This window comes from Solenopsis invicta, chromosome 7 (assembly GCF_016802725.1).
Source record: "Solenopsis invicta isolate M01_SB chromosome 7, UNIL_Sinv_3.0, whole genome shotgun sequence".
NCBI classification, from domain to species: Eukaryota; Metazoa; Arthropoda; class Insecta; order Hymenoptera; family Formicidae; genus Solenopsis; species Solenopsis invicta.
Window position 1 is genome coordinate 12,039,106 of NC_052670.1, and position 18,391 is coordinate 12,057,496.

The 18,391-nt window shown below is 30.4% G+C and overlaps 2 protein-coding genes across 2 annotated transcripts; one reads left to right on the forward strand and one right to left on the reverse strand.

The window, feature by feature from the left end:
- The first annotated feature begins 787 nt into the window (after nt 1-787).
- On the forward strand, nt 788-3,009 carry LOC120358231. Its single transcript, XM_039451757.1, has 4 exons — nt 788-957; nt 1,128-1,663; nt 1,749-1,809; nt 2,631-3,009. Exons 1-4 carry the CDS (start codon nt 798-800, stop codon nt 2,882-2,884), a joined length of 1,011 nt encoding a protein of 336 aa, XP_039307691.1. The 5' UTR covers nt 788-797; the 3' UTR covers nt 2,885-3,009.
- Nucleotides 3,010-16,163: 13,154 nt separating this feature from the next.
- Nucleotides 16,164-17,747, reverse strand: LOC105206893. Its single transcript, XM_026136575.2, has 3 exons — nt 17,387-17,747; nt 16,904-17,296; nt 16,164-16,735 (listed from the first exon to the last, which is right to left on the reverse strand). Exons 1-3 carry the CDS (start codon nt 17,481-17,483, stop codon nt 16,164-16,166), a joined length of 1,062 nt encoding a protein of 353 aa, XP_025992360.2. The 5' UTR covers nt 17,484-17,747.
- Between the last annotated feature and the right edge of the window lie 644 nt (nt 17,748-18,391).

Here is an 18,391-nt window from a genome sequence, read left to right on the forward strand (position 1 = left end):
AGCTCTTTGAAGCTTTATGGAGTAATTTTGATTATTAAAATTAATATTGTTTTCAATTAATTCAATAATTAAAAGTTTTAACTTATTAATATTATATGGCATTGGACAGTGTATACCGATGGACATAAGAGATGAGAGATAACATAGATTCGCATTTATAGATATATACTCTATTATTTTCAATAAATTATTTTAATAAATAAACTACTGTATAACATCTATCCCCTTGTTTCACAAACGAATCACTACCCATCTGTACACGTTGCAATTTTTTGAGGTTTTCTAATTATGATATCTTACACTTTCTATTTTAATTATAAAGTTGCAGTTTGTCGGTTTTTTGTATTTACTTTTCAGTTATTCCGGAACGTTATAATATGCATCTTTTTAAAGTATGGACGAAAGGGGGCGAAAAAAAAGCTTTTGTAACAATTACAGCAAATGAAAATATATGCAAGAATTTAATATCGCAAGGTTTGTTATTTCATTATATAATCTTTTTATACTTTTACATTTCTTTATAATTATTTTATACTTGATTTTAAAAATAATAATTTGTTTCAGCATCTAAAAAACTACAAATAAATGGAAATAGTCTAGTTTTAGAATCCGATGGAACACCGGTAACAGAAGACGAAGTGTTGTTGTTAATTAAGACCGAGACACTCATTCTTTTAGAAGAAAACGAGATTTTTACTAAAATACCGGACTTAGGTATTATTGCCAAAACTACTAAAAACTCCAGTACATTTGATATATCTGAAATACCATTTATTGAATCGGATCTAAATACAAATATGAACTATGAGAGAAAGGAAAATATACCAGATAATTTAAATCAACAACAGTCTGCGATTATCGAAGTAATCCACGTCAAGCAAGAAGAATTTAATGTTATTGATTATAAAGTACCCTGGAATAAAGTTCCAATTGATATGTTAAAGATATGTGAAGAAGGTATTAAAAATAAAAGCATTATTACTGAGATCTGTCACATAATAGTGAATGATATTAGACAAATAAATAAAAACGTACCGACTACAATATTAAAAAAATTGCTTTGATACAAATGATACAAAAATACCCTGAAACCTTCATGGATAAAGATGAAGATGGACACATTTTAGGTGACGGATCTTGTTCAATGTTTCATAAACTTCGAGAACGCTGCTGTTACATGAAACGAATAGAAAGCAAACAGAAATCTACAGAAAAATCGGAAACAATTCAAAGTAAAAAACGGAAATTTCATATAATGGCAGGTTGTTCAAATTATCAAGATTTACATTCAACAAATGCTAAACATATAAGAGCAGAACATTATGATGAAGACTCATTTGAAAAAATGATGGAAGATGGTTATATAGAACAACGTAAATTTTTGGAGAATTTTCAAGAGCCACCCTCTTTGACTGATATACAAAAAGAATTTCCAATTCTTTTCAAATTAGAAAGTATTATATTTCATTTCAATAAACTTACAGGTAAAAAATTAGAAAAATTACCTAACATTATGAAAGAAAAGTCCACAAAAATAGTGGAATACGCTATTCAAAATAAATATTTAAAATTGGATAATAATGAAGATTATTGTATTCAGTCATTGAGATTCTTTGCACTATATTTTAAAGAAGATTTTGAAAAAATGTATTACAAAATTGAGGTAAAAATTTTTAGGCGTATGTACTTTACATTTTAATATTTGATTTATAAATTTATATTTATTAATAACATTCAATTTATTTCAGAATGAAAATACGAATTTAAATGAAATATTACAAATGAATGCTCCTTGTATCGTGTCAATTGGTAAGATTATTATGTTATTATTTTGAATGGGAACAAAAATTAACAGCGTTTTTAAATAATTTTTTTTAAATACACTATAAACAAAATATTTTCACATTCATAACAAATCTTAATGCTGATTTTATTGTGTAATTTTATGTATTTTTTTAAGTTCAAAAAATTGCATGCCGAATGGGTTTTTCGGTCATAATACAATTCTAAGTTGAATGAGAATTAGTAATATCACGTTTATTAAATTGAAAATTAATTTAATAATAAATGATTGAAACTCGTATCTAAATGTGAAGAAATTCTTCGTTAAAGGCACTTTATTTATATTGTTTTCATATTATCGATCGGATAAGTTTGATTAAATTTTTCAAGTTTTTCTCGAACACAAAATGAAATCATGAAGCTGTCTCAAAGATGGTGAAACATAATGAATCAAAGTAACACATGTTGAATAAATCTATTTACAAATATAAATATTGTTTTTAAATTTCACTTAAACGCTGCAAACTTTTGTTCCGATTCAATTATTTTATTTAATATAAGTTTTAGTAGCTTTTCATAGTTTTTATATTTATTCCCTTTGTTGAAATGTTTTCAAAAAAAAAGATAGAATAAAAAATGTAAAAATGTATGCTATTACAAGATTATTAAAAATGCTATTAAAGTAGTTTTGTTTCTAAATTTTGAACTTATTATGGTTACTTTTTTTGTATACACAAAACTTGCATTTTATTTTATATATTAAAAATTGTTAATATTTTCACTAAAATATTTTCGTAAATGATTAGATTCGAAATTATACTGCTAAAGTAAATTATAAATAATTTCAGGTAATCATTTTCAAGTTTTCGTAGAAAAGCAACTCTTTGGAAAAGAATTCTCAACATTCATAGAAGCATGGCAATGTGCCTTCGGTATATATTATGTCATGTGTCTCCAATATCCTGCTGAATTGTCAAATACTTTGGAAATGGTGCAGCGATATTATTTGAAAATCAACCCTGATCGAGGATCTAAAGCATCTAAGAATAAAAATAAAACGGCCCTGAAAGTTATAAAATTAATAATGAAGTTAAATAAATAGTTTCCTGACTTACAATATTAAGTTTTCATATATTTTATATATTTTGAATTTGATTGAAAAGAACGTTTCTCTTTCGAGTATAGTTTATTTTTAATTTTTAAAGGCACTTTTATTTTTAGAAAGAAACTATTGCCACGCGCACCTATTCTGTATTCTTATAATTTTGTAGTATTAGACTCGGAATACTTGTTACATAATGCATATTATATTTGTATAGTATAACTTTAAAAAATGTACTTGGTACATATAGGCAATTTAGTAGTAATCACACATTTTTATACAATTAGTAGCTCAGCAATACACTCAACACTGAGTAATTAACTATTATATGGTCAATATCGAGCAACCTGCAGAGAAAATTATCTCTGAAAAAAACAAAATTTCTTTGCGATATAGTTTGTATTACATTATTCAAATAAAACTTACTCTTGCAAATGATACGATTGTTTATCCCGATGACAAATCCGAAAGTACAATATACTCTTAAGGCAAACACGTATGCAAAACTCAATCCAAGAAACGTTAAATGCACAAAAGTTCAAAGTTTTATAAAAAATTGAGTATAAAAATTGAGGTATAAAAACAGATTACCGTCTCAAATAAGAACGTAATTTTACTGTGAAAATCGATGGTCATTTTTAACCTTTAATTTGGCAGTAAAAATACAGAGTAATTTGTAATTGTACCTCTAAACATTACATTTACTATTCAAACGGAATGAAGTTTCCAGTAAATATGAATTTTACTGTCATGTTATGACTTTTACTATCAAACAGTAAACCTAAATAATATTCACTGGAAATTTCATTCCACTCGAATGGTAAATGTAATGTTTGGAGGAAAAATTACAAATTACTCTGTATTTTTACTATTAAATATAAGGTTAAAAATGACCATCGATTTTCATAGTAAAATTACGTACTTATTTCTATCAGTGTACTGCGCGACCTGGGCACGTATTATGCATTTGTTCGAAATTGATTCCGAGAAATATCATTTTGTAGGTCACATAATTCGTCTCGTAAATTAATCTGCTGTTCTACGATTGGCGCTGTAAGAGGATTCTCGAAAAGAATTAATTCTGTTCGAAGTTTTTCGAAGCAGGTGAAACGCGTATCGAATTCTTCTATAACAGAATCTACGAAATGAATATTTTCTTTAAAATTACAGCTACTGCCGTGTTTCTCGAGAAGAATCTGGCAAGATAATAGTACCCCCTGGGTGACGTGGAAAGCTATTAAAAATATGTATTCGAGGTCCGGTGACCGGTAATACGATACGGTCGCGAGTAGCGAGGTGACACGGTCCTGAGCCTCGCGCAGCTCGTTGGCTGCGCGCGAGACGTCGAGGTAAGGGAAGAGCGCTGGGCGGAGTCAACTGAAAATCGGGCGAAATGTGCATTTCTTGCCGAGCTCTGTCCTAAACCAATCTCTTTCCTCTATCGTCTTTCTCTCTCTCCCCCACGCCTCGCAATTCAGTTGAACGCTCTAATTCGCCATGGTAGTATCAAAATTTTTGTTTGTAGTTAAAAAATATGTTTATAATTGACTTCTAAATAACAGCCTGGTATTATATTATAATAAAAAAAAATTACATCATATTGTTATTAAAAATCGTTTGCAGTTGTTTGTAGTTTAAGAGTTTTCGTTGGTAGTTGAGTTATAGTTCAAGAATTTTTAAACTACAAACAATTACAAACGATATTAGATTAAAGTCTGATGCCATTTGAACTGTAGCTGTTAAATAATTTCTTATTGTTTTTTTAAAAACCGATAACATTTATTTTTCAACTGCAAACAAAAATTCTTGAACTACAATCAACTACGAACAAAAACTTTTACACTACAAACAACTTTAAACGATTTCAGGTTGAAAATTGATGCCATTTGAGCTGTAGTTATTAAATAATTTCTCACGGTTTTTTAAAAACCGATAACATATTTATTTTTCAACTACAAACAAGAATTCTTAAATTACAATCAACTACGAACAAAAACGCTTAAACTACAAACAAGTGCAAACGACTTTTAATGACGATATGATGTAATTTTTTTTTTTTTTATTATGTAATACTTAGCTGTTATTTAAAAGTCAATTATAAACATATTTTTTAACTACAAACAAAAATTGTGATACTACAAACAATTTTATATAGAAGTGTGATGCCATTTGTGCTGTAGTTATAAAATAATTCCCAACTGTTTTTTAAAAATTGATAACGTTCTTATTTTTAAACTATAAACCAAAATTTTTAAATCACAAACAACTACAAACGATATCAGATTGAAATCTGATGCCATTTAAGCTGTAGCTATTAAATAATTTCTTACTGATTTTTAGAAACCGATAACATATTTATTTTTTAATTGCAAACAAGATAATGTTTACTACAAACATCTACAGACAAAATCCTACAAGTAACACACTTTAAAATCTGATTTCGTAAAAATTGGGTGCCAACTTCAGGTAAGATTCGACATTATCACGGCGAATGCCACTTCTGAAAAGGCTTTGGTCATGGATTGTCTGTAGGATGAATAGTCGGTAGGTAAATTAACGCAAGCCAAGTCCTCGGTTACGTATAAAGTGTCTGTGTACTTAATATTGTACAATACTCGCAAGCAGTTCTAAAACTTCGTTTAACGCGCGTGAGAGCTCAATGAAAATAATCGATGCATCGTACCATCTCGCAGAACCAATCACGATCTCACGAGAAATTACGCTGTGCTTCGTTGAATAGCATAATCAAAGACGGTGTTTTGTATGTGGAATGACGGAGTACTCCACACATGTGAATTTGTGGCATGTGGAATTTCCACACATGGAAATTTAACATTGAATAAAGAGTTACAAAAGTACAAATTATGTATTAACAAGTCGTACGAGAAAATAGAACTAGTCAAGAGCAGTTAAAATCAAATGCGCAAAACAAAATTCGATTCTCTCTGGGATAATATTAATGTAGAAGAAACAGAATTTGTAATTGAGGAATCAGAAATTAAAAAACCAAGAAAAATCCTAGGCGGTATAAATCTTAAAATTCTCATAATGAAATTAATTTTCACTAGCCTAAAGATCATTATAGAAATATGTTTTTTGAAATTACGAATCAAACTCTTTGTTCTTTGAAAGATAGATTTGAAAATAAAACACTGTTGTTTGTAAAAAAATATGAGCGTTATATATTTGGTAGCGAGTTAGACCATTTGTTCATCATTAATTTTTATAATAAAGATATTGACAAAGAAAATCCTTTTGATTCTAAAAGTTTAAAATTGCACCGCGAGATCTGTTTGTACATTATGCGTGATCGCAAAATAAAAGCCAATAGTTTGAAGAATGTAGTTAATTGGTTAAAAAGTAACTTATTAATTTTAAACATCGCGGCGAAGTTTATAAAACTAATTAAATTACTATTGGTTATAGCAAGATCATCTCGTACCTGCAAACTATCGTTTTCAGCATTAAGACGATTAAAAAATTACGTCTGTTTAACAATGCTTCAAAATCGTTTATATAGCATTGCCACAATTTATATTTTTATAGAGGCTAAATCAATAAATTTAAAAGAACTTATAAACGAATTTATGTGTAAAAATTGTGTTCAAAAAGCTACATTTGCATTGAATAAATAATTATAAAAAAAACAAAATAAATGTGTACATTATTTTTCACATAATATTTCTATATAAATTTTTTTTTTATTAAATTTAAATTTAACTTTTATCAGATCTCCCCCTCTCGCCTCCAACCGTATTCCACACATGCAAAAAATTTACTCCGCCAGCTCTGAGCATAATTAACAACGAAAATATTCTCACAATATCGTTAATCGACAGTGCCGTGCTCGACAGAAATATGTCTACACAATTTTATTTTGAATTGTTATATTTTCATTAAAAAAGTTTTATAATTGTTGGAATATGTGAATATTTCAACTTTACATATTAAAAGATTTAGATAAAAGTATCCGTGGTTCCATCTATTGATGGAATGAGTCAAAAGACACTCACGTTGAGCGAGCGTGTTTGTGACAAGAGGAATGTAAGTACGGAAACACTACAAGTCGGTCGGTCGTCGGCGTCATACGCACCGCACGTAGATTCGAAGTGCGAGAAACTTGCCCAAGCCGCATAAGCGAGAGTCAGTCGTTATTACTTTGTTGATTGTGTTATCAAAGCAGTGAATAAATTGTTCAAGCCAAAATGAAAATGAGTATCTCATTTATTTAACGAATACGACCAAACTAAATAGAAATTACAACATGGTAGCAGAGCGTGGTTGAAGAAAATCACATGAGCCCGATGTAGTAGAGGAAAAAGACAATTGATAATTGAAGGTAAAAATAATTGGAATAACGGAAACGGAAAATCAGTGTGGATTATATCCGAGCACGAGGTTGATGCATGCGGATATAGATCGTCAGCACGAAGTGATCAACGTGAGGACTGAGTGAACACATGAAGATTCAGTGGCCAAACACATGTCCGAGGAACGGAGAACGATCTTAAAGAATTTAATTTTGGGAGATAAAACACAAACTGAAGAATTTGTGCAAAAGCTAAAGAATCAAGACTTCAACCTAAACAAAGAAGACAGGAATTTTTTGAGAAAAAGATTTCTGAAAATATTGAAAAAAACTGTGATCTTGAAAATTGAAATCGACAAGAATTTGAAGATTACAGAAGCAGAAGAAATGGCTAGGCAAGCAAAAATCGACGACATAAGTATTCCAGTGTTTGATGGAATAAATTTTGCAAGTTGGAAATTCCGACTCACGACTATTTTGGAATATAAAGATTGTCAAGAACCGGCAAGACGAGAAAGAGCAGCTACCGATAACGAAGATACTTGGAAGAAAAGTGATCTCAAAGCAAAAACCATTTTAATCAGTGCCATATCAGATAAGCAATTAGAATACATTAGCGAATGTAAAACGACGTTTGAGATGATGTCAAAGCTAGAAAAAATGTATTCCACAAAATCGACATCTCTGCAAATAATAAACCGAGGAAAATTGGAAGAAGTCAAGTTGAAGAATTACAGTAATGTGGAAGAATTTTTTGTCGATTTTGAAAAGGCCTGTAACGAGTTGAAATCAGCTGGCGGACAACTGAGAGAAGAAGAAAAAATGAGATATTTAATCAAAGCTCTACCACAAAATTATTGCTACATTGGAGATTTTATTGATCTAGTACCTGAAGAGCAAAGAACTGTCGAGTATGTCAAAACTAAAATTAAAGAAAAGAATTTGAGCAAAAGTGAGAGTGAAAAGAAAACAAACGTGAGCACTTTTGCAATAAAAACCAAGGGAAGCTGTTTCCTGTGTGGAAAATATGGACACAACAAAAGCGACTGCTGGCAAGGACAGCAAGGAAAACAAGACAGAGAAATTCAACACAACCAGGGCAGAGGAGCTCAAGGATATCACCGAGGTCAACGAGAATCATCGCGAGGCAGAGGCAGAGGTACGTCCCAAAGATGCTATGGTCGAGGCAGAGGACAAGGTCATCAAGCGGCAGGACCATCCAGCGAGCATCACAAGGAGAACACACAAGAGTCATGGGCAACGCAAGTCGTTAGTATAAATGTAAATGATGTTATGAAAAATATGACCAGAAATGAAAACGAAATTGAGTGGCTGTTAGATAGTGGTTGTACAGACCACATTATCAACAAGGATTATTTTTGTAAGTACATTGAATTGAAAAGTCCTATTGATGTAAAATTACCTGATGGCAAAAATTTGAAAGCAACAAAGCTGGGTACAGTCAAAACTTATTTCAAAAATTGTTTTAATGAAGTAGAAGTCGATTTGAAAAATGTTTATTTTGTAAAAGGTATACAAAGGAACTTACTGAGTTTCTCTAAAATAACTGAAAACAATACTATTGTAGCTAGAGGACACAATGCTAAAATCTATAATAAAGATAGAAAATTAACAGCTGTTGCCGATAAGATTAATGGTTTATACATTATGAAAAGTTTTCTTTATGATAGTGGGAAAAATGATATATATGCAAATGCACTGAAACTGACAGATAAAGAAAAATGGCACAGAGCGTTAGGTCACGTAAATTTTCAATATTTAAACAAATTGGTTAAGAGTAAATTAGTAGAAGGCTTACCAGATAAATTAGAAAATAATATCATGAAATGTGCAAATTGCATTCAAAGTAAAATGGCTAATGTACCGTTTGAAAATGAAAGGACTCAGTCCACTGAAACTTTGGAATTAATTCATACAGATTTGAATGGCCCACATAGCACCACCGGTTGTGGTGGCGAAAAATACTTTTTGACTTTCATAGACGACTATAGTAAATGCGCTAAAATTTATTGCATTAAAAGTAAAGCGGAAACCGCAAGTTGCTTCATAGAATTTACAAACTTGGTTGAAAATCAATTTAATAAGAAAATAAAGAAATTGAAATGCGATAATGGCAAGGAATACCTAAATAGAGAAATTTACAATTTTGTCAAACACAAAGGAATTGAATTGTTGCCATGTCCCCCTTATGTGCACGAATTAAATGGAGTTGCGGAAAGATATAATAAGGTCTGCAATGACATAGGTAGATGTTTAGCAAGAGAAGCAAAAATCAACCTCAGATACTGGCCTGAAATTATGAAAACAGTCGCTTATTTAAAAAACCGTACAATAGCCAACACGCTAGAAAACAAAACTCCGTACGAGATATTTTTCAGCAAAAAACCTAATGTAAAACATTTGAAAATTAATGGAAGTAGAGTTTTCGTGAGAATACCCGAAGTTTCGAGGAAAAATAAATGGGACGATAAAGCAAAATTAGGGATATTGGTAGGTTGCAATGATAACAGTTATATAGTCCTGGTAAATAACAAAATAATTAATGCTAGACATGTTAGAGTAGTTGAAGAGGGCACAGAACTAATTTGTTTAGAAAAGACTAATGATAATGAAAACAGAACGTCTGACAATGATAATGTTATAAATTTAAAGTTAGAAAATGAAACTAATGAAAATAATAATGAATTTGACAGCAAAATGAATCGAAACATTGTAGATAAGGGAGATGAGCTAGATAGTGATACGGATATCGAGTCAGAACAGAAAAATGAATCAAATGATTTGCAAAATAAAAATGAAAATCCAATAGAAAAAAAGGTTTTAAGCAGAAAGAGATGTCCTGCAAACAGATTCGGCAACTCTATAACGCATTATATTTATGTAAACTATGTTAACGCCAGCGTACCCAATACATTTGAGGAGGCGATAAACTCCAGAGAATCTAAAGAATGGAAAAAAGCTATGAGTTCAGAAATAGAAAGTTTAAAGAAAAATAAAACATGGACAGTTGTAGATAGACCAAAAAATCGGAAAATTATAGATGTAAAATGGATTTATAAAAGAAAAATCGATAATACGTATAAAGCTAGATTAGTTGTAAGAGGGTTCCAGCAAAATGAGTATCTTGAAAATGCTTACTCACCCGTAGGCAAAATGCAAACTTTTAAAGTTCTGTTAAGCTATTGTTGCGCAAATAACTTATTTATTGAGCAAATGGATGTTGAGACAGCATTTCTCAATGGTATTGTAAAATCAGAAGTATATATTAATGAACCTCCAGGTTACGAAACAGGACGAAATAAAGTATGCAAATTGCAAAAAGCTCTTTATGGTCTTAGAGAAAGCCCGAGGGCTTGGTACGATTGCTTTAATAAGTATGTCGAAAATTTGAATTTTGTCAGGAGCAATTATGACTACTGTTTATATGTAAACAGCACAAGCAAAGATCCAATATATATCTTGGTTTTTGTCGATGATCTTTTGATTTGCTGTAAAAATAAAATTAAAATTAATGAAGTTAAAGCTAGTTTGAAACAAAGATTTTCTATGAAAGATTTAGGTAAAATCGGTAACTATATAGGAATCGATATAGATTACAGTGACGATAGAAAAGGAATGACATTGAGTCAAACAAAATATATTGAATCTTTGGCTGTAAAATATAATTTAGGAAATGCCAAATTGTATGATACTCCCATGGAGAGTAATTTAAAACTGGAACAAGCTACAGAGATTGATGAGAGAATAAAGTATAGAAATTTAATTGGTGAATTACTGTATATTAGCACAGGTACAAGACCAGATATTGCTTACAGCGTGAACTTAAGTAGATTTCAAAGTTGCTATGAGCAGACACACCTCAAATATGCTCTAAGAATTTTGAAATATCTATACAAAACTAAAGACTTGAAATTAACTTACTCTGATAAAAATGTGAAAGATGAAAAATTGGACTGTATGGTTGATTCGGACTATGCAGGCGACAACATCGATCGAAAATCTACAACTGGATTTATAATAAGATTATGTGGCAATTTGATTTATTGGAAGACACGTAAGCAAAATACAGTATCCAAATCTTCAACTTTCGCAGAATATATTGCTATGTCGGAAGCAGTGACAGAAGTTTTATTTTTGAGAAATTTACTGAACGAGTCATTTGATTTAAAGATAGAGCAGCCGATAAAAATTTATGAGGATAACTCAGGCGCGGTGGCAATTGCAAAATTTGGCAACTATACGAAAAATTCAAAGCACATCGAAGTGCTATATCATTATATTAATGAAAATTATGGAAATGGCGTGATTGATATTGTGAAAATCGATTCTGAATGTAACTTGGCCGACATATTAACGAAAAGTCTGGACAAAGCAAAATTTGTTAAAAATAGGAAAGCGCTAAAAGTAATTTAAATATATGTTAGTAAGTAAGAAACCAAATAATGTATAAAAGGTTTAATTTTAAATTTTGAATATATGTTAGTAAGTAAGAAACCAAATAATGTATGCGGAACTTGAAAATAATTATACGATAGAATGTAAGGAAACAAAATTTGCTGAATTATGATGTTGAAAATTCAAGCAGGCGTGTTGGAATATGTGAATATTTCAACTTTACATATTAAAAGATTTAGATAAAAGTACCCGTGGTTCCATCTATTGATAGAATGAGTCAAAAGACACTCACGTTGAGCGAGCATGTTTGTAACAAGAGGAATGTAAGTACGGAAACACTACAAGTCGGTCGATCGTCGGCGTCATACGCACCGCACGTAGATTCGAAGTGCGAGAAACTTGCCCAAGCCGCATAAGCGAGAGTCAGTCGTTATTACTTAGTTGATTGTGTTATCAAAGCAGTGAATAAATTGTTCAAGCCAAAATGAAAATGAGTATCTCATTTATTTAACGAATACGACCAAACTAAATAGAAATTACAACAATAATATTTCACTTTTATTGCATCTTTCTCATCCTAAGTATCATCCGCAATTATCGTAAGATTTAGTTTGTTCTCGCAAGATTTTTACAATAATATTTTTTCTAAGAAGTCTTCTGAAATTTTCTAAATTAAAGAAGGCAATTAGCAATTTTTCTCTATGTGTGCATAAACTTTTTAAGTTAATTTTGTAGATAATCTTCAATGCTGTTTGAAATTCGAAAATATTTCATGTTTCTTTAAGCGATGTTATTTGCAGGAACATAGTAATCTCATCTGTACGACAAAAATTAATTAGCGAGAATCTACTTACAATTAGTGTACTCCGCACCGTGAATCCGCATGAGTAAAAGGAGCAAAACTCCGAAGAGTAAAAGGAGCTTCATTGCGTTGAATTTTGAAAATGCACACTCGTACTCCTCCTTCGCAGAAACCGCTTGAGGCTTTGTCAGAGGTCGAAAGAAAAATGTCGCAGTCTCGCCCGTTCCCAACTCTTTTGTACGTCGTGCACAGTCACCTCTCTCTGTCGCCACTTATTATTACGTAATATCGCGTGATCAGCCATCAATATACGTGATAATATCAAGCTAAGGGACTCCCGTAAATGGAAAACGGCAGAAAGAGAAAAAATATGGTAGCTTTATCGTTATATAACGTGCGCGCATCAAGTGGGTATGCTACACTCCACCGTTTGCTACTCCGTAGCAAAATATGCTTAGAAATCCCAATACTTGAGTATATGCATCATAAGTATCGTCGCTCTGAGCTGCTCGTTCCCTCGTTTCTTATGAAAATGAAATTTTTTAATACAATATCTAAATATGGAAATGTATCTTTTTTCATTACAAATGTGTGTATATACACATACATGCATGAACAACGCGTGACAGATACGCGCGATTTATGAAGTAATTTTTTACGCTGTGGTAAGAAAATAGTACCGGTGTTCCGTTTAATTATCGCTACCTGCCACCACCACCGCTCGCCTGTAACTGCTGCCCGCCGTCGCTCGCTGCTCACCGCCACCCATCACCACCCCACCATCACCACTCCACCACCACCACCACCATCCACCATCCTCCCCCCCCTTCGGTTAGATAGAAGTCGCAAACATGATTCGTTTCAATGCACATGATCATCCAATATATATAGTTGATAATAACGTTGTCGCCCAGTTAGATAAAGGGACAAAGGAGTTACAGAAGAAATATATATAGGATAATTAGCACTCAAACCTCAGTAGGAGGAGAACTCGATAGCCAAGACTTTTCTAACAAGAGCTCATTTTAATTCGAAAGGAGCATAATAACATGTACGCGCCGATACCTCGGACGGTCGTGCGATTACGGCCGCTGCACGACTCGCGCACCTTGACAACGACACGGAATCCTTTCTGGTCTTGTGGACTGGCGTCCACCTCGACGTCCAGGCAAGGCTCGTCCGACCACTCCGACCGGGCACTGCTGCCGATAACCAAAACACAAAAGCTGGAAAGTCATACTCGATGCATGACCGATAGGAGGGGAGGATGACGTAACGCTTACCCCTCCCACAGGGTGATCTTCGCGCATAACTGTGTGACTTGCCTGTGTGAATCGCGCGACGTCACGTCCATATAGGCCGATTATGAAACTAGTAATGAATGAATAATCGTTGTCGGAAGGATAATCAAGAAACGTGAACTGTTGTTTACGAGAATTTCGCGACAGGGCACGTATTACGCATTTGTTTGGAATCGATTCCGATCGGAATTATTCCGTTCGGAATTATTCCGTTTTTCCTTAAATTTCTATTGTGTTTTCTAGGGAAAACACAATAGAAATTTAAGGAAAAACGGAATAATTCCGATCGGAATCAATTTCGAACAAATGCATAATACGTGCCCACGTCGCGCAGTACACTGATAGAAATAAGTACGTAATTTTACTATGAAAATCGATGGTCATTTTTAACCTTATATTTAGTAGTAAAAATACAGAGTAATTTGTAATTTTTCGTCCAAACATTACATTTACCATTCGAGTGGAATGAAATTTCCAGTGAATATTATTTAGGTTTACTGTTTGATAGTAAAAGTCATAACATGACAGTAAAATTCATATTTACTGGAAACTTCATTCCGTTTGAATAGTAAATGTAATGTTTAGAGGTACAATTACAAATTACTCTGTATTTTTACTGCCAAATTAAAGGTTAAAAATGACCATCGATTTTCACAGTAAAATTACGTTCTTATTTGAGATGGTAACCTGTTTTTATACCTCAATTTTTATACTCAATTTTTTATAAAACTTTGAACTTTTGTGCATTTAACGTTTCTTGGATTGAGTTTTGCATACGTGTTTGCCTTAAGAGTATATTGTACTTTCGGATTTGTCATCGGGATAAACAATCGTATCATTTGCAAGAGTAAGTTTTATTTGAATAATGTAATACAAACTATATCGCAAAGAAATTTTGTTTTTTTCAGAGATAATTTTCTCTGCAGGTTGCTCGATATTGACCATATAATAGTTAATTACTCAGTGTTGAGTGTATTGCTGAGCTACTAATTGTATAAAAATGTGTGATTACTACTAAATTGCCTATATGTACCAAGTACATTTTTTAAAGTTATACTATACAAATATAATATGCATTATGTAACAAGTATTCCGAGTCTAATACTACAAAATTATAAGAATACAGAATAGGTGCGCGTGGCAATAGTTTCTTTCTAAAAATAAAAGTGCCTTTAAAAATTAAAAATAAACTATACTCGAAAGAGAAACGTTCTTTTCAATCAAATTCAAAATATATAAAATATATGAAAACTTAATATTGTAAGTCAGGAAACTATTTATTTAACTTCATTATTAATTTTATAACTTTCAGGGCCGTTTTATTTTTATTCTTAGATGCTTTAGATCCTCGATCAGGGTTGATTTTCAAATAATATCGCTGCACCATTTCCAAAGTATTTGACAATTCAGCAGGATATTGGAGACACATGACATAATATATACCGAAGGCACATTGCCATGCTTCTATGAATGTTGAGAATTCTTTTCCAAAGAGTTGCTTTTCTACGAAAACTTGAAAATGATTACCTGAAATTATTTATAATTTACTTTAGCAGTATAATTTCGAATCTAATCATTTACGAAAATATTTTAGTGAAAATATTAACAATTTTTAATATATAAAATAAAATACAAGTTTTGTGTATACAAAAAAAGTAACCATAATAAGTTCAAAATTTAGAAACAAAACTACTTTAATAGCATTTTTAATAATCTTGTAATAGCATACATTTTTACATTTTTTATTCTATCTTTTTTTTTTGAAAACATTTCAACAAAGGGAATAAATATAAAAACTATGAAAAGCTACTAAAACTTATATTAAATAAAATAATTGAATCGGAACAAAGTTTGCAGCGTTTAAGTGAAATTTAAAAACAATATTTATATTTGTAAATAGATTTATCCAACATGTGTTACTTTGATCCATTATCTTTCATCATCTTTGAGACAGCTTCATGATTTCATTTTGTGTTCGAGAAAAACTTGAAAAATTTAATTAAACTTATCCGATCGATAATATGAAAACAATATAAATAAAGTGCCTTTAACGAAGAATTTCTTCACATTTAGATACGAGTTTCAATCATTTATTATTAAATTAATTTTCAATTTAATAAACGTGATATTACTAATTCTCATTCAACTTAGAATTGTATTATGACCGAAAAACCCATGCAATTTTTTGAACTTAAAAAAATACATAAAATTACACAATAAAATCAGCATTAAGATCTGTTATGAATGTGAAAATATTTTGTTTATAGTGTATTTAAAAAAAATTATTTATAAACGTTGTTAATTTTTGTTCCCATTCAAAATAATAACATAATAATCTTACCAATTGACACGATACAAGGAGCATTCATTTGTAATATTTCATTTAAATTTGTATTTTCATTCTGAAATAAATTGAATGTTATTAATAAATATAAATTTATAAATCAAATATTAAAATGTAAAGTACATACGCCTAAAAATTTTTACCTCAATTTTGTAATACATTTTTTCAAAATCTTCTTTAAAATATAGTGCAAAGAATCTCAATGACTGAATACAATAATCTTCATTATTATCCAATTTTAAATATTTATTTTGAATAGCGTATTCCACTATTTTTGTGGACTTTTCTTTCATAATGTTAGGTAATTTTTCTAATTTTTTACCTGTAAGTTTATTGAAATGAAATATAATACTTTCTAATTTGAAAAGAATTGGAAATTCTTTTTGTATATCAGTCAAAGAGGGTGGCTCTTGAAAATTCTCCAAAAATTTACGTTGTTCTATATAACCATCTTCCATCATTTTTTCAAATGAGTCTTCATCATAACGTTCTGCTCTTATATGTTTAGCATTTGTTGAATGTAAATCTTGATAATTTGAACAACCTGCCATTATATGAAATTTCCGTTTTTTACTTTGAATTGTTTCCGATTTTTCTGTAGATTTCTGTTTGCTTTCTATTCGTTTCATGTAACAGCAGCGTTCTCGAAGTTTATGAAACATTGAACAAGATCCGTCACCTAAAATGTGTCCATCTTCATCTTTATCCATGAAGGTTTCAGGGTATTTTTGTATCATTTCAAAAGCAATTTTTTTTAATATTGTAGTCGGTACGTTTTTATTTATTTGTCTAATATCATTCACTATTATGTGACAGATCTCAGTAATAATGCTTTTATTTTTAATACCTTCTTCACATATCTTTAACATATCAATTGGAACTTTATTCCAGGGTACTTTATAATCAATAACATTAAATTCTTCTTGCTTGACGTGGATTACTTCGATAATCGCAGACTGTTGTTGATTTAAATTATCTGGTTTATTTTCCTTTCTCTCATAGTTCATATTTGTATTTAGATCCGATTCAATGAATGGTATTTCAGATATATCAAATGTACTGGAGTTTTCAGTAGTTTTGGCAATAATACCTAAGTCCGGTATTTTAGTAAAAATCTCGTTTTCTTCTAAAAGAATGAGTGTCTCGGTCTTAATTAACATCAACACTTCGTCTTCTGTTACCGGTGTTCCATCGGATTCTAAAACTAGACTATTTCCATTTATTTGTAGTTTTTTAGATGCTGAAACAAATTATTATTTTTAAAATCAAGTATAAAATAATTATAAAGAAATGTAAAAGTATAAAAAGATTATATAATGAAATAACAAACCTTGCGATATTAAATTCTTGCACATATTTTCATTTGCTGTAATTGTTACAAAAGCTTTTTTTTCGCCCCTTTTCGTCCATACTTTAAAAAGATGCATATTATAACGTTCCGGAATAACTGAAAAGTAAATACAAAAAACCGACAAACTGCAACTTTATATAATTAAAATAGAAAGTGTAAGATATCATAATTATAAAACTTCAAAAAATTGCAACGTGTACAGATGGGTAGTGATTCGTTTGTGAAACAAGGGGATAGATGTTATACAGTAGTTTATTTATTAAAATAATTTATTGAAAATAATAGAGTATATATCTATAAATGCGAATCTATGTTATCTCTCATCTCTTATGTCCATCGGTATACACTGTCCAATGCCATATAATATTAATATTATAAAAACTTTTAATTATTGAATTAATTGAAAACAATATTAATTTTAATAATCAAAATTACTCCATAAAGCTTCAAAGAGCTTAATGTATTAATCAAATTTAAATGTAGATATTTTTAAAAAATTCAACTAGATTTAATCAAAATTTAAAAAATTTCGATTCTTATGATTTTAAGGGTAATATTCTAAAAAATAATTAAAAATATGGATCTACCAAGAGATTATTTTATATTTAAAAACCTCATAGCTTTTATAATCTTAATTTTAAAATTATTTTCAAAAATACATGATAAAAAACTATGTCAAAGCATCCCTTCGCACAAAGAAAACAGTCTAACACTTATACAAAATTTCAATTCTTTTTAAAAAAGCTGAACACACAACAAAAATGACATATTAATCAAATTTCATAAAAATAAATATATATTCAGAAGTTATGTTGAAAAAACTGTTTATTTTAATGTCACACTGAAAAAGTGTAGATTCGTTAAAAATATTGAGGACAAATATTATATAAGTTTCTTGTTTTAACATTAACCATTATCATATCATCACATATTTCAAACTGTTAAACATCAAGTTTTATCAAAATCTTAATAAAAATTAGCATT

Excerpts from the sequence above, each read along its gene's own strand:
- LOC120358231 (XM_039451757.1), top strand. The coding sequence starts at position 798 with ATGAACTATGAGAGAAAGGAAAATATACCAGATAATTTAAATCAACAA. Across the intron at positions 958-1,127 it reads GTTAAAGATATGTGAAGAAG|GTGACGGATCTTGTTCAATG; the intron begins GTATTAAAAATA and ends GACACATTTTAG. Across the intron at positions 1,810-2,630 it reads TCCTTGTATCGTGTCAATTG|GTAATCATTTTCAAGTTTTC; the intron begins GTAAGATTATTA and ends AAATAATTTCAG.
- LOC105206893 (XM_026136575.2), bottom strand. The coding sequence starts at position 17,483 with ATGCATCTTTTTAAAGTATGGACGAAAAGGGGCGAAAAAAAAGCTTTT. Across the intron at positions 17,297-17,386 it reads CAAGAATTTAATATCGCAAG|CATCTAAAAAACTACAAATA; the intron begins GTTTGTTATTTC and ends AATTTGTTTCAG. Across the intron at positions 16,736-16,903 it reads GTTAAAGATATGTGAAGAAG|GTGACGGATCTTGTTCAATG; the intron begins GTATTAAAAATA and ends GACACATTTTAG.